Source organism: Trichoplusia ni, chromosome 18 (assembly GCF_003590095.1).
Source record: "Trichoplusia ni isolate ovarian cell line Hi5 chromosome 18, tn1, whole genome shotgun sequence".
In the NCBI taxonomy this organism is placed as follows: domain Eukaryota; kingdom Metazoa; phylum Arthropoda; class Insecta; order Lepidoptera; family Noctuidae; genus Trichoplusia; species Trichoplusia ni.
The window spans coordinates 6,034,162-6,057,565 of record NC_039495.1 but is presented as its reverse complement, the minus strand read 5'-3'; the positions used below and the strand labels follow the sequence as shown (position 1 = coordinate 6,057,565).

Genomic DNA, 23,404 nt, shown 5'->3' with positions numbered 1-23,404 from the left:
GAACCGCCTTATAACTACAGTTCCAATTTAAATACCTATGTATATTTAACTTAACCCCAAAAGCCTAGCAAAACTAACCTGTTACATTTTTTCTTTTCCAGTATTAATCGTCTTCGTAGCGTTCGCGATACATTTCTACCACTCCCTGGTGGTACAGAAGTGCGAGACCTCAAACCAGGACATTGAGCAGTTGGAAAGCATGAAACGGGAACTGGACACCGCTACTGTCAAAGTTAACATGTTTTAAACGTTAACCAAGGAAGAAAACCCTTGGAACTTCCAGCCAGTATCCTAGACTGAAGTCTGGTTCAGGTTTGAGGATTTTTTTGTGGAAGTCTTTTTCTCCTAAGTATCTTGAGGGCAATATCGTATTCTACGTACTTCTGAAGCAATGGGGAGAAAATGCTTAGTGTGTTGAGGTCGGCTTTCAGTCTAAGACTTTTATGGAAAGTGGCTATTGAACTTCTAGAACTTATTTAGGTACTGAATAATATGATTACTTGAGACCTACAAGGATGTTGCTAAAAGATTTGTTACTAAATGTCAGTTGGACATTAAAAAAAAATTGGTCAGCTAGTTTGACAAGTTGTTCCAATTTTTTTGAATTTATAATGTTTGAACGGACTATATAGTAACAAGTTGGTGCTATTATGCCATATTTTTTCATAGTTAAAAAAGATATGTGCCAAGTTTGAACTTTTCTTTGGATTTTAATGCGGTGACCTCATTTTTGAACTATTAAGAGTCATTGTACAGTAATATAATAATTTCTAAGTATATTATCAATGTACAAGTGATATTATATTCTTAGCTATGGAAGTTTGTGTACAATCTCTTAGTTGACACAAATTCAGTTTCTGCTAACTTCCAACTTCAAACGCGCTACCGGGAAAAAATGACATAGCATAATGAACTTTATGTGGTTTGTGTAAAAATCCATTTGCTTTGCCGAAAAAGGATACTTATATAATGCTCGTATCGAGATGGTACCTTATGTAAACGCCATAAAGTTCAATTTTCTATGCATAATTATTCCATTCGATTTTATAGTTGACTGTCAAATTAAATTTACCCTAGGCATCCAAGATGTTAAGAAATATGTATTGTAATCATCACGTAAACGAATGTAAAATAATGAAACGGCGATGACGTACAAAACGGCCAATATAACTTGATCTCTCTGAATTGAGATGCAACGTATCACTGTCTCTATCCTACTCAATCATTTTATATACTTGTGTCTCGCTCACTCTGTCAAATATTTAACTTCAAAGAGGTCAAGTTATATTGAAGAACTATTTGAAATTAGATTTTTAAGAATTAAGGGAGTGTTATTTCGAAAGTACAATGAATTTGTGAATTTTCTACCTTATGTCACATGCATAAGGTTCAAAATGTATGTACTTTTGTTTATTTAATATAATTAAGTATGGTGCTGACTGTGTAACTGATATTCAGATTATTTGTCGATATTTTTATTTAAATTTATTTACAATTATTCTGTTATAAAATTTAAACATTTAAAAATAAAACTTTTCTGCCATATAAAGTTAAAGACATTATTTTCATTATAAGAAAGAGACAATAATATATATTTGTATAGCTCCATCTCTTTTTGTCAGAGAAGGAAAGATATATTTAATTTTGTGTTGAACACTAGCACCAACCCTAATTAGAAAGACTGTCTAAAAAAAGAATCTTAAAAAGTATATAATTATGTACCTATCCAATTGTATCGTGTGGACCAATCTCAAATGGACTTCCAGTTGTTAATGCTGATATTTTATGTGAATTTGTTAATATAAGTAATGAATAAAATTATAAATAAAATAAATGGACCTCTTTAAACTTGTCACGTTTTCTTTTTAATCCTACTTAAATTATTTTCGCGGGTGGTGTAAGTATGGATGTTTGTTACGAAAACCATTTTACGCGAAAACCACTGAACGGATTTAGACATTTTTTGCACTGATTTATGGATAACAACCAAACCTGGATTAACATATAAGATACTAGCTTTTCGCCCGCGTCGATTTCGGTTATATCGCGTTTCCAAGAATACTCTTCAAAAGTCCGGGATAAAACTATTCTGTTCTTTCTCAAGGTCAACTCTATCTCTGTACCAAATTTCATTAAAATCAGTTCAGTGGTTTAGACAGACAGACAGAGAGAGTTACTATCACATTTATAATATTAGTAGGGATGTTATGTATTGTATCTCAAAATTATATTCCTGTGGGATCACTTTTGATTTGTAGTCTTCATAATTACCAATCAGTTAAGGTGAATTCACGTCAAGTAACTCCGTCAAACGGCAATAGAAATACATAATCTGTTAACATTTTACCTGTCTAACTATCAAGGTTCATGAGATACAGCCCGGTGACGGACGTAGTGTACTGACAGACAGTGGGGCATCAGTAATAGGATTCCGGTGGTATTCTTTGCGTACGGACCACTAAAAAAATCCGAAAGGATTTTTTTTTACTCCCACAGCTAACTTTCAAACAAAATAGGATATAAAATTTCGAAACAGCAACCCATTTTCATACTGCTTTATTTCTTTATGTGTAACTCAATACTGCAATCCTGTTATTATTTCACTACGTATTATAACATCAAAATGACAAGAACATTCGAGGAGAAACACCATATTACATCGTCATCTACATACAGAGTCAAAACACAAATATTAACGTGGTTACTTAATTTATTTCTAAAGATAAACGGTACAAAATCTTCATCCTCACACACGTCTAGCACACACCTCGCGAAACTTAACCATAAGAGTAAATTTATGTATACAAATGTTATAAACTATGGCACTGATATATATTGCAAGGGGTACAGGTAACGCTTGAAACAGCTGCACAACCAACGGTTGGTATTTAAAAGACGGACTGCCGGTGTTGAAAGATTGGCTGTTTTTATTTACAATGGCAACAATATTATTGGAGCGCAATCTTTTTTTCTGAGTGATAAGTTCATGATAGCTGATAAGGGAGTATATCGGACGTTCGCCGACTGTAAAAACCCCGGGGCCTTAAAAAAATACCCGCCTGTAGACGTTCCATTGCTAAGCGAAGACCTACCCTTCAAAGAGAAATATCAATAATAATCGTCACCAAACGCCTCAGCGCTACTCTGGCTGGGCGCACAAATCTACTGTCACCATGTATTTTCATAGTATTTTTACGCTAAGAAATTTAGATTTGTCTTAAAGATAATTGCCACTTGATAATCTTATTTTTGGCGCTCTTTGGGAGAGGCCTACGTTCAGCAGTGGACGGCGATAGGCTGAGATGATGATGATGATGATGAATCTTATTATTTTTACTTGTTTAATTTTTCCTTATATAATATAGTTACGTATAACAATAAAGAGATGCAATTACCTTAATATTTTCCTTTTTTCATGTATCTCTGTCCCCTTGCAACATATGGCAGCGCTTCAATATCTTTATTATAATGTGCGATTGAAATTACAGTGTAAAACGTTTATAGCAACATCAAATAACATTTAGATCTTATTCATAAACAAAAAAACAGTAGACTGGTATCAATATTTTAGACTTGAATACTATTACAACTTGATTTAAGAGTGGATAATCTCAAAAAATGTGTAATTTTTTTTTTAACTTTCTTCAATTATTCCTACAGTCTTAATAGTTAATAACTATAATATTTTACAGTAAAATTATTAGTACACTGTTAAAATTTTGATACACTAGGTAGGTTACACTATATATATATATATTCAATAAAAAAAAAACAAAATCTTTTAAGGTTGTCAAATGGGAGTACGATATTTGTGCACATACTACAACTAAAAAACATGAGTTGCCCAATACAAGTATAGTAGAACAATTTTTATAATTTACATCGATGTTAGTCTCAATGGTTTATTTTTCAAATGTCGACAAATTTTGGTTACTGCATAAGAGCTAATTTAAGGAATCGTCCCAACAAACGAAATGGCAAAACCTTTGATGGTTATGTATTTATAATCTTAATCCAAAGCAGGGTCTGTATTTCCTTGTTATTTACATTCGGCGTTAGATTATGATCTACGCATACGAATATTCCAGATGAGAATTACAAATGGTTCCTCTATAAGAGATTTTCTACAATAAAACAGTCATGCAACATTATTGCAAGCAGTACCTAAACTAACATTAATAATGTATAACAATTTCGAATCAAAATCAATTCAGTAAAAACACCGCACCAAATTTATGGCTAAACGCGAAACAAGATACTTAATAATATCTCGATAGACTTACAAACAATCAAATAGGTACACAGTGTCAAAGTCTCATAGAAGTGCCATCGCACACATATCCTGCATTTCCTTTCAAATACATTTATATGATCAAGTTTTAATATTTACTTGGGGAAAAATGCAGGTAATGGTTTGCCTGGCCTCTGTTCTTACATATACAGGTTTTACATGTCAATATCCTCCGGTGTTGATGAAGATGGATGGCTGGTTGCTAGGACACCATTCCTTTTCTGTGGCTCATCCTTTTCTAATTCTTTGTCATCTTCTTTTAATTTCTCTAGGATGTTTTCTCGTGGTTTCCATACCACTAGGGACATTCGAGGTTTCTCGAATCTGTTAAATAAAAGTGACTGTTAGTAAGTTTTTCTGTGGTGTGAAGAAATTTTGACAACCAGTCTAAGGGGTATCGTGTTGTCCAGGTTACTGGGTTGAGGAGGTCAGATAGGCAGTCGCTTCTTGTAAAACACTGGCACTTAGCTGAATCCAGTTAGACCGGAAGAAGCAAAGGCTGGGCCGATAATTATGTTACTAAGCTTTACTGTCTCTCTTTTAAATGCGGTAAAGGGAGACCACAAGCTATCTAATAGATTTCACTTGTCTTTGTTTTTATTTCATTTATTGCGGGTAATTGTTTGCAATTTTGTGAGGGCTTGCAAGAAACTACGTTCGCACACGCGCGACGCAAAGATTATTTGTAATAAACATTTTTATCGAGGGTAGTTTAATAGACTTTTTAAATCACAATTATCCAGGCTCAGATCAAGCATGTGTGAACCTCACAAATGATAGCGGGGATTGAACCAGGCGTCACGTCGAATACAATGGTCATTGGTGTTGTGACCAAAACAACTTCGACATCAGTGCAGACGAATTCTTTACATTTCATAAATGTAGATACACAGATAAAGACTAGTAGTTGTTTTTGTGTAAATATTTACGACAAAGGAATATGATTGAATAGCCCTGAGTTTTAAAAAGACAATGGTGATTACTCAATGTGTAAGGTTTTATGTCAAGGTGATTATGTCAGTAAAGTCAAGCCTCTATTATGTAAGGTGCTGATAAATAGGGATTAATAACAGATGGATTGGTAGTAAGACTGCAACGTGGAATTGAAGATGGAAAGTAAAGTACTGAAGACATAGATGCCTTGCAGAAAAAAGAATGAGTTATATCTTGTTTTCATTATTCTCATCTCTATCAGCAATAGTTGAAACATTTTTATTCATTATAGTTTTCGTTACAATTATTTTCTTATTTAAATATCTTTGCTTAAAGTTATGAAGTTCATCAACTAGCTTGCTATCAAATTAGCAGTAAAAAAACTCCTTTAAATACTTTTACATATTTTTATCAGAATTAACTACAATTACGTCATCTACTCAATACAAAAAAACTGACATTTATATTGAGTCAATTAACCTTTCTCATCTCAGCAAATTCACAACTCAACCAAAAGCTAGACAAAACAGACCATAACAGGTACATACCTATCTATTAGGGCTGCAGGTAGCAAGGGTTCCTCCTGTAACTTTTTTAACTCCTCGGACAGTACTATTGTGTGACCCTTCAGCTTCTCGGAAACTGGTTCCATGCCAACATCCATGCCTTCATTGACTGTTGCTAGTGCGTGCGGTGTGTATTCCGATGATATGTGGAGACTGTTCAGGTGCGCGGCCATTTTCTCTTCTGTGATAAGCTGCTTTGCTGGTCTGGAATATTAATTATTATTTGTGAAAACTGGGATGGGTTGAAAACTCGTAAATTTAATTGGAAACAAAATTTGATGAATAAACATAAATCGACTATGCTTTAAAGCTAAAATTGATGTCAATAAGGGTACAAAGTTGTTGTTGGATGCTGCCAGGATCTACAATGAAACCACTGAGACACTTAAGGGTGGTACGTCCCAGTGAAAACAATTAACTGCCTTCAAACTGGCTACAAATTTATCAGAAAGAGTAAAAAGGTCCTTCTCACATAGCAAACATTCAAGTTTCATTGTGCCAATTGACAATATTCTGTAAATTGGACACTGTCACAACATCTCTAATTACTTGTAACGTAATCCATTGCAAAAATAACATAAGTATAGAGCAGTTACTGGGAACTACCAGTTTACTTATTTCCAGAGGAATTACATTTCGTTTTTAGTTGCTGTTATTTTTAGAAAAACTTTCTGAGGATGTATTGACTTTAGTCAATGACATGTTTTCAGCAATTGTTTATGTTGATACTTTGAAGTATACGGACACCGCTTGTAGTGTACTTACATCACCGGTTCTACATCCAGACTCTTTCTTTTACAATGGAGCTGCGGAAATTTCTGTTCCACTTCTGGATGCAAGGCAGTAAAGTGCACCAGGTGGGGCGGCGCCGCCAGTCCCCATGTCACTCCCTGCGCGTTCCACGGCGCTCCAGAGGGTGCAGGCATTACGTGCGGCTCTTGTATACCTCGGTTAAAAGGCACAGCCAATGCTTGCTGGGCGAACATTTGTTTTGCTAGTTCATCAGACTGGTTATACGGATAACCAGGGTACCCGTATATATCCATATTCAAAACAAACAAAAAAATCAGCACTCTCCGAAATAAGATCTTCGATTACACTTCCAGGAACAGTTTTTACGCTTTTGTATTTCACACAAACAAAGTATTGATACAATCAGACATTCGAGCAAATTGCAATACAATTGACAGCTGACTTTTTAATTCATAAACCAGAATGTAGAATGTTCTTGAAATTTCTTTGTTCTATGGGTGATTTTTTTTTCCTCTAGCAACTTTACACTTTAGTCGACTAATACAGTATCGATTTTTTGGGCTCTATAATGTATGCCTTTGCTTAGAAATGGTAAATAGATTTGACGAAGTAAACTACGAACTCAAACAAAAATTACCAAATATATTTTTGCGCCTTTCACTTTCATTTATTTAAAAAAACACATAAAATTGCTACTTTCGAGTTCTCAGAATATGCTAACGGTGTTTTGTGAAAATGGACTGAGTAACTTTTTATAATGATCGTACGTTTATAAAACCAAGTAAACCAGTGAAGTGCAATCTCGCAAAATGGGCTTGGACTTTGATGTGTTCGAATTCTGCAAAAAACTACGACAAAACCGGCCTCCTCCGTATCAATGTCCGTTGGAAAAATGTGATAAGGTGTATAAGAGTTTATGTGGGCTCCAGTATCACCTAGTTCACTATGATCACGATAATCCGACGCCGGCTACACCTGCGGTCGCGAGTAACCGCAAGAAGGGAAGAGGTCGTGCCGCGGTGCCAACCGGAGATATCGCACTCCAGAGTCCGCCTAAAGAAGCCCTAACATTTGCTGAAGCTCAGAAAGTTGTGCAGTTTGAAATCGATGGCAAAATCAGTAGAATACCAATTGACCAACCACTGCCTATGATGTCTCTTGATGAATGGGAAAAGAAGAATGCTGAACTGGAGAAGCCTTTGCCTATCGTGGAGCCTCCAGCTGACCCTCATGTGGAGTTACCAGAAGCTAGTTTCAAGGTAATGTGCAATAAACTGTGCTGCTGTTGGTTACTCTGTGCTTTTTTTAAATCCTGTGCCTCGTTGAAACCATAGTGAGCGAGCTAGAGAAACTACACTATTTTCAATAATAGTATTTGTGTGCTTATGGGAAATTTATTTATGTAATAAATATCATAAAAATTGAAGAATCTTTAATTATTTACAATTATAAGATTGAGCATATATTTTCATGAAATAAAGTTCAAGTTTTCAAGTAAGTTACTTTCACCAATTGAAACCCATTGATTAATGTGGCCAATGATCATTGTAAAACATTACTTTCTGTCCGTCGGTTACCAGTTAACTTACACTCTTAGTTAAGAAGAATTGATAAAAACATGCTTTATTTATTAACAGACATGACACTAGGGTAAAATATAGTTTCATATGTTATATTTTCGTCCAACCCTGACTAATTGATCAATTTTAAATTGTACATAGTCTCTGTTTAATAAGAAATTATGAATATAAACCTAGTACATATAAATAATTAAAATACAAATAAACATATTTTAAAGAGAGTAAGTTGTAAAATTAACCAGGCACAATATTTAGAAATAAAAAGTATTTGTTTAATATTACAGTATGCTTAGTTCTTACGATGGTGAAAAAAAATCTACTGTATAAAAAATAGATCCCTTACAGTTGTGTAAATATAAACTGTAGTAACTACTGAATTGAATTGATACCTCATTGCAAAAACTAGTAATAGTATTTAAGGTTTTAGTATTTCTTCATTTGGATAATGCAATGAAGCAGCAATTTATTACTTGTAAACTGCTTACAAGTAACTTAACTTATAGTAAAATAACCAAAATTGACTGCAGTTAAAAGATTTGTTAAAAGTTTTGCTTAAACTGTAAAGCTTAGTTTTGTAGGTACTTATGATTGAGAGAGTTATTTTTTTACAATACTAAATGTAATTCTCTGCTACCAAACATTTCCCTGCGTCTAGCACACCTGAAACTACCAAATTAAAAACAAAATCATTTTCCCTATTACAGCTCATTGAAGACTACAACGAACGCGTGTGCGACGCACCGCCGCGCCCTAACGCCTACATACGTTTCATAGAGAAATCAGCTGAGGAGTTGGACGGAGAAGTGGAGTATGATGTGGATGAAGAGGACACCGCGTGGCTGGCACTTGTCAACAAGACGAGAGCTAAGCAGAACCTGCCGCCAGTGACTGTGGACACATTGGAACTGCTTATGGATAGACTGGAGAAGGAATCTTATTTTCAAGTAATTTAAACTTGATTTTTCTTTTCATATGAATGTGTGACGTGAGGCGATGATAGACGGTGTGTGCCAGGACATACGAAACGTGAGATTTTTCCTGTGTAAGATTCCACGCGAGAACATAGCTCTGGTTTAGCACCAAAAGTTCGACATAACTATTTTCGTAAACATAAGATTCACCCTCTCTGGAGCAGACACGTAAACTTTTATAACATGAACAAACACACCTTACTGTTAATCCATGATATGATGTCGTGTTAATTCATGAAATTCAGGTTTGTAATACTATATTAAGTAAAGTATTTATTTCTCTAGGCAACACAAAACGGACAACAAACAGCAGCTACTGTAGACGAGGATGCTGTATGCTGCATTTGTATGGACGGCGAGTGTCAGAACACCAACGTCATTCTGTTCTGTGATATGTGCAACCTGGCTGTGCATCAGGACTGCTATGGGGTAAGTTACACATAACCTATCATGTCTATTAACACGAACACACACCGAAAAGATTATATTTATTAAGATAGCGCCTAGATTTCTAAAAAGGTATCTGTTTAAAGGTTATGGACGCTACCTTTTCACTACTAGCCGTATAGCCTGTATAAAATCTCAACATGTAGGTGTTCGCCGAAGTTGAAACGAGCCCTCTACTTTTCTGCTGCTTTTCTCCCAGTTTTCACTAGGAGAAAATTATTTCAAGTGGGCTGCACACCAATAGAAATCTTATTAATTTATTTTTATTTCTTCTTTAGGTTCCATACATACCTGAAGGGCAGTGGCTGTGCAGACGATGTCTTCAATCGCCATCTCGTCTAGTGAACTGTGTTCTATGTCCGAATACTGGCGGTAAGCTCACATTGTTTCACCAATAAGTATCAATCTTTAACATCGACCAGTGTAAAAAGACCTCCAAGACCTACGCAATTGTATATGAAAAATGACGACATTGGTGCTACGTGATTTTAATATCACCCTATTTGCTTTATTATTAGGGGTTATTACTCCCGAGTCCAAGTTTCTTTTACTTGCCCCACTTTATATTTATCTCAACCTTAATTTGTATATCCAGGTGCATTTAAGCAGACAGACCAAGGCACCTGGGCTCACGTGGTGTGCGCCCTCTGGATACCTGAAGTGAGATTCGCTAACACCGTGTTTTTGGAGCCCATTGGTAAGACTTTAAAGTTGAATAAACGTGTATTCAGTTGTTGGAATAATCGTTTGTAATTCAGCAATTTTAAGAACCGCTTATTATTATGATATTTCAAAAATTAAAATCGACTCCCGTGCTAAGGAATATTTCACAAACATTGAAATCACATGCACAGATACCCAGACTCAGGACAAGCATTCGCATATCCCACAAACGCTCGTTCATCGCGGGGATCGAACCTGCGATACGTCGCGCATAACTCACAAACCTTCCATTCCCTCTTTTCACTTAGCTTTTTCATTTATTATCAAACCACTTTAACAATAACTAAAACTTAACATACATCTTATTCACAGACTCAATTGAGATGATCCCAGCGGCTCGCTGGAAGCTGCAGTGCATGGTGTGCAAACAGCGGAGTGTGGGGGCGTGTATACAGTGCCACAAGAGCAACTGTTACTCCGCGTTTCATGTCACATGTGCTCAGCAAGCTGGGTAAGTTATAGTTAGAACTCTTGTGTGTTATGTTAATACCTTCAGGTCTCATAAGTAGGTGAAACTTTTCTGGAGACTAAAGAGTGGGTTGGAGTATCAATAGGTCGCTTTTTTGTTACTGATGGGAGAAAGTTTTTCAAAGCAGTATTGTTGTGAAAATGTCTTATTATAAATATTTTATAATTATTTATTTGAATATGGTTTACTCACGCGAAGTTAACAGCGCTAAGGCTATTATAATAATATAAATATGCAATTAAAAATCTCGTCTTCGACTAAACCAAAAAGAGATAAAGCCTTTTTTGTTTGTTTCTTTGACTCAACCTTTTTTAGCTTAGGGAAATCCTAGATCATAAAAAAAAATATTATGCATAACAAATACATTTGTTTATCAGTTTGTACATGAAGATGGAAGCAGCCGGCGCGGGCAGGGACCCCAGCCAGCCTGTGCAGGTCGCCAAGATGGCGTACTGCGATGCGCACACGCCGGCACATATACTACAGGTATACATACATTATTATATACAACTAGCTTTTGATGCCGGCTGTATGAAGCTATGTACACTAAAAAAATTAAAATATAACTGGTAGCAAACCAAAAGCGAAGCTTACTTAGTTAAGGTAATGCAGTTTTTCCGCACTTTCATTTACAAACTTGTGAGGAATTTGAAAAACTGTGTCAACTATGTGCTACATTAATAAAATTAGCTTCGTTCTTGGTCTGCAATTGGCATTGAAATTGTGATTTTCATCATTATTTTATTTCAATAGGAAAGACGCGCGCAAGAGTCGGAAGGCGAATCAAAGTCGAATGATCTCACAGCCATCAGGCAAAAGGGCAGAGAGAAGATTAAACAGGTAAGTTACATTTTTATTTGGCTAGTTATAAGATTCACTCCTCTCGATGTTCCCCGTGAATCTCCAGTTACGTAATGTTTATAGAAACTTTTAGGTTACTTCTTAAACATTTAGAATCTGCATTTTTAGGGATTTCATCTATTTCGATAAATTAGTTAAAGCTCTTAATCTTATTATAGTTTACTAAAATCCGGACTTTTTTTGTTTGTTTTATCAGAAAACTGTGAAATTAATAGAAATTCAGAGATAAAAAAAATCGATAGATATTTAAATGCTTTTTCAACATTTTGATATAATAAATGCCAAGCGCAAGGAAGCAAATCATTAGCCGCCAGCTAATGATTTGCGTCCGCTCCCAAGTCAGACACACGTGGCTCCCAAGAGACTCAAGCAACCGTAGAGTTAGTGTCGAGTGTGAAGTCGCGCTCAGTTTTGCGTACATATTTTTGTTATGGGACTAGCCCGCCTCACATGCCCGTCATTGCATCTCCTGTAAGCCAGTATCTACAATGAAAACCACCGAAACACTTAAGGGAAACAATCAACTCCCTTGGAACGCGCAACGAAATTAATCAGAAATAGTAACAAGGAGGAGTAACACGTGTATTTACCTCGGTGGTATATTCTCAGGCACGTCGTGTGCTAGCCCTGAAGCGCACGTGGGCGCCTGTGGTGCTGGTGCCCACGCTGCCCGCGGCGCGCGTGGCCGAGGTGGCGGCGCTGGCGCCGGGCGCGCTGGCGGCCCGCGCGCAGCTCATGAAGAAGCTGCTCGCCTACTGGACGCTCAAGCGGCACAGCAGGAACGGGGTGCCGCTGCTCAGGAGGCTGCAGAGCCTCACCAGCCATCATGGTCAGTCATGGCCTTACTTACATTTTGTTTCACTTAGAAAATCTTTTCGGACCATCAAGTAGAATCCTATAGCGTACCTACTTATTTTCATAACAAAATACGAAATTAAAATAAATCACAAAAGATAGTGAAACTTATATAACATAAATGTTATTACGTCATTTGTCAGTAAAAAATGTACGGATAAGTGACAGCACACTGAATCTGAACTTATTTTATCTGAGCCATGTTTAAAGCAAAAATACGTATCTAATATTTTTGGAAAATGAAACTTAATCTTGATATGTTTTAATATCCGATCTAGCACATTATGAGGAGCACATTATATGCTGTATGGTTAACTGTACTGAATGTTATTTATTTTGGTACTAGGCACAAGAGGCATACAAGACGGCACAGTCAATGTGAGAGAGCTTTGCAATCAGTTGAAGTACTGGCAGAGGATTCGACAGGACTTGGAACGAGCTAGGTAACTAAATTTTACAGGGACTTACCTCACATAACTTATCAAATATTAAATCAAATTAAATGTTTGGAGATAAAGGCTAAAGACAGTTGGCAGTTAATCATTTTCTGTATGTTCATAATAAAATCGATTTTTAACTACGCAACATTCATTAACGACGAAATTTCTGCGTGTAATTATTCAATCGGGAATTAAATTCACTTTACCCGAACAAATATATAAATTGTACGGTTTACTTCATACAGGCTGTTGTGTGAGCTGGTCCGCAAGCGCGAGCGCCTGAAGGCGGAGTACACGCGCGTGTGGGAGCGCTGCGTGCTGCACTCGCTGCGGCCCGAGCGCGCCGCGCTGCACAAGCTGCTGCGGCTGCTGCGCCAGAGGGACGCCAGCGACATCTTCACCGAGCCCGTCGACCTGCAGGAGGTAACACACTAACACTATAGGGCGAACAATATGATCGTCAAGAATCAAATTGTTCGTCCTATAACCGTTCTGTTACGGTTCCAACCGGAACAGGAAGTGGGTTGGTTGGTAAACTAATGTGTCTCGAACTCTCGAGTCGAGTCATCGTATTCTAGATTATTCTATAGTGACCCATTTCCTTCCAAATAAATCTTGGAAATAAATGAATTGACTCGTGAATTTCCACCCTGTTTTAGTCATGATTGATACAATTCATTATATAGTCGCAATCGCTTTCAAAGAATATAAGTAATTCTCATGAGAGACAACTTTTAACCGAGTCTAAATGCCTGAATGTAGTGCAATCCAAATTGCTCAATTGACAACACATTTACGCTGACTTTATACACTCATATACTGTAAATTTAACTAATAAATACATTCTTTCAGGTACCAGATTACAGTACCATAGTGAAGCACCCGATGGACCTGAGCACTATGGGCAAGAAGCTGGACCGCGGCGCCTACAAGACCATAGACGATGTAGAGGCGGACTTTAAACTCATGATAGACAACTGTCTCACATACAACAATAAGGATACCGTGTTCTACAAGTAAGGATTTGTTTTTTAGTTACTGTAAAATTATAAATTACTAGCTGACTCAGCAAACGTTGTTCTGCCGAATATATTTTTTTCTAGTTGTACTAGAAAAAAATATATTCGATAAACTACTTTTAATGCCACATTATAAAAAAATAAAAACAAACAATTTCGTTCAAAAAATAAAATATATTTTTTTTAGTGTGAGCAACCCTTATCACTTAAGCGTATGAAAAATAGATGTTGTTCTATTCTCAGGCCTACCCAATATGTGTACAAAATTTCATAAGAATCGGTTAAGCCGTTTCGGAGGAGTACGGTAACTAACATCGTGACACGGGAATTTTATATATTAGATAACACCTATAAAGAAAACCATGTTTATAAAAAACATAATTTTCTAAATATTCTCTGACAGGGTTCTCATTAGACAGGGTTAGTTTTTCCAGAATTCATGCGATATAATAAGGCTAATCAAAATTCATTTGACGGAAAAACTTGATATCAAACAGAATACAAATTCAGGCTTATTTGTTTCGAATGCAATACATGGCGTGCGCGCGATACTAGTCACCTGTCGCTTATACCCGCAATCGCAACGCACACTATCGTTGATATATTTTTTTAAATTAGTTGATAATAAGGTGCAGCAGCAGCGCAGACTACACACATCTTCGATCATTCTGTCGGCAGAGCTGTAGGGACAGATTGCCGACTAAAGTGTGCGCCGTCTGCTTTAGCGCACGGTGAAGCGAACGTTAATTTTTTTTCACACACTTTTTGTGTGGAGTGGCGCGGCGCGGTGCGGTCACCCCGAATTACACGGATTTTATGTGCGCCGGACTTTTTGCGCGTTGTGTGCTTTACCACATATAATTGCATAAATGTTCTATTTTCACAGACTAAAAAGTGCGTCATATGTATACGACCTTCGCTTTTGAACTTTAAGCAACTTAATTTTTTCATAGTGTTTCTAAGTAGTTCATATGCGTGCTATGATGTTCATGCTGTATTTATGTATCTCCCAGGGCGGGGGTGAAGATGCGCGAGCAGTGCCTGCCGATCTTCCGCCAGGCGCGGCGAGACGTCCGCGAGGCGGGGCTGCAGGCGCTGGCCGCCGCCAGCCCGCCGCGCAGCCCGCGCCCGCGCAGCCCGCCGCCCGACAGGTGCGTACATACAGGGGGGAGTGGCTTCCTGTCCCATCCAGGACAAATTTTTGGGTGATGATCACGAGCATTTGTTGTGTGACTCACCATACAGATAAGAACATCCTATTTCCGTAGCGTCAGAGCTCTGATGATCACCTTAGCGTGTTTACGAATAAAATATACCAAATGTTTAGCTTATGCACTTTTGCTATTAAAAATGCTGTGAGCAGTTGACGGTAGTTCACCTCGTAACAGAAATAGGTAATTTAAACAGTAGTTAATGACAATAATGCTGTTTTAGTTCCTAAATTAGATAATGGTAAATGTAAATATTTCCAAGTGTTTGGAAACATGTTTCTGTAACTTAATTTTCGTGTTCAGCGTGTCGAGTCCAACCCGCGCGAGTCCGGCTAGCGGGCGCGCGCGCCGCAGCCTGAGCCGCGCCGCCAGTCGCGCCGCCAGCCGCGCGCGCTCGCGCAGCTCCAGCGACAGCGACAGGGAACACACGCCCGGTAACTATAGCTGTACTACTTCCTGTACAATATGCTGGAGACCATGTGTTAATCCAATCTGTCAGCTACTTTTATGCAAAGTTTCATCGAAATCGGTCCACCCTTTGTACGTAATGAGGTAACAAGCATACACACTCACATACTTTCGCAATTTAACACTGAATATTTTTATAGAAAGGCGAGTTGAGCGCGCGGTGTCCGTAGCTCGCAGCGAACGACGACAGTCCACCACTCAAAAAGACTCCGACGATGAAGCTATTGTGGTAAGTTATTTATTGTGGCTAGACTTACGTAACAAAACTAACAAAAAATGAGGTTTCGTTTAAGTATATGTGCGAGTTTTTTTTTAATTTCTAAATGTCGAATGTTCTTTTTTAAGTTTTTAATTTCTGTATTGTATTCCATAATTTGAAGTCTTAAGCCAAGTAAAACTGACTTTAACTTTGGTAGTATAGCCCTCAACCCAGTTACCTGGGCAACACGATACCCCTTGGTTAGACTGGCTGTCAGACTTTTCAAGCTTCCGACTACCTGTAACGACTTTCAAGGATGTAGGAATAACAGCCGGGACCCACAATTTAACGTGCCTTCCAAAACACGGAGGGACTCGTTATGACAAAGATGGTCACCCATCTACGGACCAACCGCGTCAAGCATAGCTTAACCTGTGATTGAATCACTTATGCGGTTATAGCTAAGCCACGACCTCCTTTCAGCTCGAGCTCAGTTTTCCTAAGACTAATGGTATTATAACCCAGTAGTAGAGTTCACCTCAAAAGTTTTAACATGTATTGTTCCCCACAGCGTGAAGGCACATCCTCTAGCGGCTGGCGCGGTCGCGGTCGCGGTCGCTCACGACGAGGCACGCGCGCGCGCGGCCGCGGACGACGCTCACGCGCTCCTGCCACTTCACATGCACAGGCCGCGGCGCGGACTGACAACGGTATTCATTTTATTACTTCCTTAGTTCAATCTGTACCTGTAGTTAGGTCTGTAGTGAGAGGAACCTCCTTTGATTCGTGACGTGGAGGAGTACCGCTTTCTAAATCAAAATCTCTTCTTTCACTTATATGCCTTATTAGCCGCCAGGACCACCGCCTGCAAACGATGTTTAAGTTTAGTGTTAATTAATTGAGCTACGAGTATGAGTAGATAGAGTTGACGCTGTATATAAGTACTGAATGAGATTATCATTTTTCATCAGCAAAACACTGTTTTATGAACACAAAAAAGCTGTCACGAAATGTTTAATTCATCTCCGTCATCTCCCTCCATTTCTTATTAACATTGTATTTATGCTGTATATTAAAATACTAATACATAAATTCCTATCTTCCTTATTTTAAGTTTATTTCATTATTTTGTTCACAGAATCCCCGACATCGGACTCGGAGACTCCTCTCGCGAAGCCAGTCGAGCGCACCCTCAAGCTAGCGACCCCCGAGAAGTCGCCAGTCAAACAGGTTGAGACACCAGGTTAGTTGTTAGACTGTGTCTTAGGCTGAACTACTCAATCGACTCCACATCGCCCAGACTACCTGTCAATAGTGCAATGTATATAAAAAAATTATTTTTTTAATTGAATATGTCACGCTAGAAAGTGTTGTGGAATTATGATCATGTTTCTTGCTTGGAATAGGTAACTTAACGCTGAAATATCTCATTTCTCGGCAAGAATCGATAGTCTTTCCTTTTTTAATCATTCTCATTTTATAATATACAGCATGAATGTATAGTAAAAGCTTTTGTAAACATCCAATAAGTATTTTTAATTTACTTTATTCAGAGACGTTCAAGGGCATTAAAACGTTGGAATATAACCTTTATATATATTTATGTAAGGGATTTTTGATCCCTACCAACGTACATCTAATAAGTACGAATTCTATTCTGGATAAGTACTGTTTGCAGGTTACATTTAAATACATTTTCTAAAGTTATACAAATGTGCTCTAGGTTAATCTTATAAAAGATACGAATATGTTTTTATATGGTTCTTAGCCACAATCAAATGAAACATGATCATTATAAACTTTCTAGCGTGACGTAGTTCAATGTAATACATTCCATTGCTAGTTCCAGGGCTGGGGCTCATGGGTGGGCTCAGGAAGCCCACGCTGCTCGTGTCTCCGTCCACCATCGCTGCGCCACCCAAGAGTTTCGGCTCTGATGGTAATTATTACTATTTTTTATCACTTCATGCAATGATATAATACAGCGTATTTTGTACCACTGTTGAACACTGACTTCGTGCCGTATAGGGAAGGTTTGAGCGTTGATCGCACCGGAAATATATAATATAGTGACAGTGCAAAAAGATATGCTGTTTATGTTTTTATTTTTAGTTTGCTTATTATATTTTGGTTTAACTTATATACTAGCTTGAACTATTCTCTTTTCAATTTACCTCAACATTTAGAGAGCAGTTAAATTTTATTTTTGTGTGTATATTTAAAAAAGAGATCTAGTATTTGACTGCTGCGTCGAAGAGGTTTGACATTGGGTATACATTTAAACTTGTTTTATTTATAATTATAATATACTGTTATGTTACTTTTCTGTATACAAGTTTTCTAGCTACACAGACGCGACACAGTCTCGCTCTATACACCATATATATCACTACAATTATACCACAGCGTCACTGCCGACGTTGTCCGCGAGTCTGGGTCGCTCGAGCTTAGAGACCTCGCCGAAGAAGAAAGGTCGCGGCAGACCGCGCAAGCAAGACAAGGACAAGTCCGCGTCGTCGCCCGACTTATTTAGGTATTTACCGTAAGATGAGGTAAATAAAGATGCCCGGGGTAAATGGAGATAGACGTAAAATAACAATAATGACTTGGTAACAGATAGACGGTTTGTCTCTTTGCCTATAAGCTATTAAAGCTATTGGTGCTGTGGAAGCGAGATGGGGCATTACATTGCGTACAGCAAGTTCTTTCTTTCACAACTTCAAGTCTATTAGTATCTAGATCTAGGAGTCTTTTACTATAATAGTCTATAGACTACTATGTAGGTCATTGTAGACCCCTTTGGTCTCTTGATACAAGCTCTTAGTGCAGGACAACTGCCTTTGTGGAAGAGAGACGTCACACAAAACTTAGACATGGCAATAACAAGTATGCTGCGACAGCTAGTTAGCAAAATCAAAAATATCCAAAAACTCTGCCTACTAACCCCCAGCATCTCTATTTACCATACGGTACTTTTGTTAAGCTTTTAATTAACCTGATTAACTCAAGGTACAGGTTTAGTACTAACAACAGCTTTTACGCTTACTAACAAATCATTTTTAAATATTAAGTTAATTCCGTTTTTGTAGGATAGTCTTTAGTTGAACTTAGATATCGGCATTTTGGGCAAAGTGGAGGCGATTGAGTCTGGAAGCCGGATTTTATCTGTAGACTAGTAAATGTTTGTAGTTTTCGTATTAATTTAGTATTAATTATAGATAATAATTAGTTACTAGTAAAAAAAATGGGTTTTTTTCGAACACTCGTGACACGTGTGCAGACATGACAAAATTAAAAGCTTTTTGTTTAATTTAAAAAAATATAAATTTGATTTTTATTTATAGAGCAATTTACAAAGCATTAAAAAACTGAAATAAAAGTAGTTTGTAGTCTTGTAAGCAACTTTCAAAATATAAAACGCTAACAATAGTAACGTTCTAATCAATATCCGAATTAACCTGACTTAACCGAAGACATTTATTAATAAAATCATTTTTCCTTAGTTTTCTATGTTATGAATTACCAATTTTACCATTGGTGGTGGGAATTACTTTGAGTTTCGGACATTAAAAAATCATACATGTTCTATTCCTTTCAATTAGAAAAACGGTGGAGGTTCACTTAACTGCACGACGCACATAAATTATAACAAGACCACTGATTATGTATTTTCCTGATTGAAATGTATTGTAATGTGTAGGTCTGCGCAAGGCGGCGAGGGTAAAGGTGTGTCGACGCCCGTGCCTGCCTCGTTCCTGCAGTACCGCGGGCCCCCAGGTGAAGTTGGCTCGGATAGCGACCTGGCCTTCTCAAGGTAAGAAAATAGACATTTCCAAAATGAATATGAAATTTTATTTGAACTGGAGGAATCCTCATGGATGTTCTCCCGTTTGTGGAAGTCGAAGAGGTATGCCCGTGTGCCGGAACCTTACTGACTCAAACCATCGTGCCGCATAGGAACGCGAATGAAATAACCCAATGTACATTCGATTTAGGATTCGAGCCTAAAGTCACTACTGCCTGTCAATTCGTCACCAGGCTGTATTTCATAAAACGTGATAGATACGCGGTTTTACAAAAAAAAAAAAATTTTATTGGCACTATAACAACAAATGCTACGTAGATCGAGGTTAAGCAACGGTTCCTTCGTTCGTACATTTTTTGGGTGACAAATAAATTTGGGGACATCCTCTTATCTACTTGTCAACCGTTTTTCTTTGAGTTGAGAGTTGTATTATAACCCTCATTACACTACAAGCCGCATACTCCTGGTCCCCAGGTCCTCAAGCAGCAGCTCGGCGTGGTCGCAGTCGTGCTCGTCGTGCACGCACTACGACGACGACGAAGTCTCGGACCACTCCTGTTCTATGAGCTCTAGCGATGGGTGAGTCAATACAATGCCATACTGTACTCTACCAAAAAAGTAGTATTTCAAGTCCGTTAGCAAACTGTTTTAATGGTTTATTCTCCTGTCACAATGTTAGTTACCATTCTCTGTCCTCTTCTCTCCTCTCGTCATACACTTACCATTTGTTAATACCACTGATCCAAACTTGATGGCGTCTTATGGGACCAATTTAACTATAAATAAAAAGATTTAAAGCAAAATCGATTCATCCTGGCCCAAAGTTCTGAGTATTAGAAGTAACTTCTAATAAAATTTGTTATTTAATGTTTTGTTCATTGCGTCATACAGGTCGAGCTACAACGACACAGTTGAGTCGACGATGTCGGGCAGCGGCGCGGAGCAGCGTCGTCGTCGCGCCCGCAAGCCGCCCGCCGCAGACCCCGCCACGCCCAGCAAGGTACTACACACATATAATTCTCACCAATAATTATATTTTTTAAATAACTATCGTGACACGGATTCATTATTAAATGATGTGTCGGTCTACTCACACTTTATCGAGAGTGCTCGACTAGTTTCGGACCCAACCGGAGTCCTTAATCATGAGCTGACGCGGCGGGAGTAAACGCGTGAGTAAACCGTTACATCATTTAATAATCACCAATATAATATAGGAATTGAATAGCCAAACACTGTAAATGAAATATAGACCATATTGCTTTGCGTTAAGAACTAGTGCTTTCTGCACTAATATAATAAATAAACAAAACTCAACTTTAAGCACTCAGACATGCTTCGCACGCTAGATTAAAATAGTATGAATAACACACAGTATCCTATAAACAGCTAAAATCTGCAAACACTAGATAATACTAAATACTTTGCGTTATACAGGGTCGCGGGACCAGATCTTCCTCGTCAAAGACACCCGTCAAGTCTGCGCAGGCGTCGACTTTACAATTAGAACCGTTACAACTTGTTTGGGCCAAATGCAGGTCAGTTATGTTGTCTAACATACAAAAGTAGTATAAATTTCATTTTATGTCATTATTTCAGTAATTAATCTATTCTTAAAAAAAACGTTTTGACATCTTAAGGTATACTTCGTACTTCGTGTATTACATATACTCTCCAAGAATCTTCAATGTCTTCGTCAAGTTTCATCCTCATTGGATTAACACCTGATATATATTTTTTTACACTTTCCCTATAAAAGAGTTGTTTCCCACTGTAATACACGCATTCATCAACCAACTTAATATAATAATAATGTTGTCTTAACTATGGTTTTTATTAACAGAGGCTACCCGTGGTACCCGGCGCTGATCATCGACCCAAAAATACCAAAAGGCTTCATCTACAACGGCGTGCCGCTCCCAGTCCCGCCGCAAGACGTGCTCAACCTTAAAAAGAACCACTCACACGAACCAATTCTATACCTTGTTCTATTCTTCGATGTCAAACGCACTTGGCAATGGCTTCCACCTATCAAATTAGAGCCTTTAGGAATTGACAAGAGTGTTGATCAAGCGAAATTGATCGAATCAAGAAAGCCGACAGATCGTAAAGCAGTTAAGAAGGCTTACGGTGATGCTATGCAGTTCCGGAAGCAGGTGCATGGAGAGGATAAATGACAAAGGTTCACGTACAGGTCCCGCCGGCCTGCGAGACACAGAGCTCTCAATTTCGGCACTTTCTCCACGATGAACATTCGCACACCGGACGACACCAGCGACTCCAGTGATTAAAGCTTCTGCTTTTATAAATCTGTTGTATGATACATAATGTGAAGTGTATGGTTCGCTGTCATGGATGATAAACTTTGTATCAACGGTTCTATGTAAAACTGAAAGAATTTGAGTGTATATCTCATTCATTGTGTATACGAACCCTCAAAGAGGTGTTTGAATAAAATTAGGACTGTAATTGGCACAATAAATTGAATATTGGACAATTGGAAATGTAGTTTGTAACTAAAACTCGAATTACACCTCTGTTATATTAGGCCAGTTGAATATTCTCAATATTAATAATATGTATTATTTGTCTACTTATATAATATAGTTAAATAGCTCCACAATTTCAGTAATTCCGTAACCTATTTAAGCTACAATTGAATAACTAATGTATATCGATCGACAAGTTGTTTTCGTAGTTTGCAGTGTACACTAGCGCCAAATTGTTTCAAGACAGCGTGTCTATATAAGTAACAAAAAGGCATAGATTTGTTGTCAATAGTTTTTTGTAAGTTACTGAAGCACAAGTACACATTGCGAACTAATATTTCTTGTATTTAAATGAAATTCAGGATTATACCTACTTATAGTTATAAATTGTTGTAATAGTCAACTTATAATATTATTATATACCATTTACCCACCCTCTTAAATCTGGTAGTGTATGTATAAGTATTTTTACCATATAATAAACAATCATGTACACTTAGGAACTATCAAAATGTATGTATTGGATATAGAATCAAATAGAAAGTTTCAGATAGGTGTGAGCAGTAAAATATCTAGTAAGGCCAACAGGACGAGATAAAAAACGTAAACAATTGGACCGTTACTGAGTTACATTGCGATAGCGAGGGATTGTTATCCCTGACCTTATCACTCGTACGCACATATATGGCGTGATTTGATCGATGACAGCTGTCGTTATGTTTCGTGGTACGGTCCATATTGTGAACCAGTTCATTCTCTCATTTTTGTTAAAATCCGAACTTTATAATACTTCATTCAAATAGAAATGTTATGAATCCCTGAAAATGTGTTTACATTTTTTATCTCGTCTTGTTGGCCTTACTATAGTTGTGTAAATAATTTGCAAGAATTGTGTTTCTGATTGATCATTTCATTATATGACATACAGGCAATGGTGAATTTACACCTTACCTTCTCAACCTTAATTTGTAACCTTACTTCATAATGACAGTGTGATAAAATAAGTTACTTGTGAAAACCAAAATGCAGTCGTTTTTATCTGAGATTTTTCCCAATTTGCTAAGCTATATAAGAGTTTCTTGTATTTACATAAGTGTCAGTGGTAATTTGTGTGTATTCTATCAATGGAAAAGTGTGTTTCCTAATGTTTTATCTTACTTTTTTGCATGTTCATAACATGAAAATATTACAATCTGTCTGGCCATGTAATGCTAATATTCAAAGAATTGTAAAATTTTAAAGTTGTTATTGTTTTATGCCTTTTTTAGGAAATACATAAAATGTGTATTTTATATTGCTTTTTTCTTTATTCCTTCACCTAATT

At 37.4% G+C, this 23,404-nt stretch overlaps 3 protein-coding genes across 5 annotated transcripts in view; 2 read left to right on the top strand and 1 right to left on the bottom strand.

The window, feature by feature from the left end:
• The window catches only part of LOC113502764 (calcium release-activated calcium channel protein 1-like), a 66,867-nt gene extending 65,383 nt beyond the window's left edge, over window positions 1-1,484 (top strand). For all 3 annotated transcript variants that reach the window (XM_026884437.1, XM_026884439.1, XM_026884438.1), the window contains one exon: window positions 102-1,484. In XM_026884437.1, the coding sequence (XP_026740238.1) occupies window positions 102-247 (146 nt within the window). In that variant the 3' untranslated portion in view covers window positions 248-1,484. The remainder of the gene's footprint in view (window positions 1-101) is intronic.
• A 1,056-nt stretch (window positions 1,485-2,540) lies between these two features.
• Window positions 2,541-6,990, bottom strand: LOC113502796. The gene is made up of 3 exons (XM_026884492.1): window positions 6,556-6,990; window positions 5,773-5,994; window positions 2,541-4,615 (listed from the first exon to the last, which is right to left on the bottom strand). Exons 1-3 carry the CDS (start codon window positions 6,834-6,836, stop codon window positions 4,447-4,449), a joined length of 672 nt encoding a protein of 223 aa, XP_026740293.1. The 5' UTR covers window positions 6,837-6,990; the 3' UTR covers window positions 2,541-4,446.
• Window positions 6,991-7,108: 118 nt separating this feature from the next.
• Window positions 7,109-23,372, top strand: LOC113503139 (bromodomain-containing protein 1). The gene is made up of 25 exons (XM_026884958.1): window positions 7,109-7,802; window positions 8,828-9,067; window positions 9,380-9,523; window positions 9,820-9,913; window positions 10,137-10,238; window positions 10,577-10,715; window positions 11,111-11,219; window positions 11,487-11,573; window positions 12,204-12,423; window positions 12,796-12,892; window positions 13,135-13,312; window positions 13,742-13,905; window positions 14,922-15,113; window positions 15,236-15,263; window positions 15,355-15,553; window positions 15,728-15,816; window positions 16,358-16,496; window positions 16,925-17,029; window positions 17,630-17,725; window positions 18,193-18,319; window positions 19,487-19,600; window positions 20,066-20,170; window positions 20,483-20,591; window positions 21,029-21,129; window positions 21,435-23,372. Exons 1-25 carry the CDS (start codon window positions 7,353-7,355, stop codon window positions 21,766-21,768), a joined length of 3,762 nt encoding a protein of 1,253 aa, XP_026740759.1. The 5' UTR covers window positions 7,109-7,352; the 3' UTR covers window positions 21,769-23,372.
• Window positions 23,373-23,404: the final 32 nt, after the last annotated feature.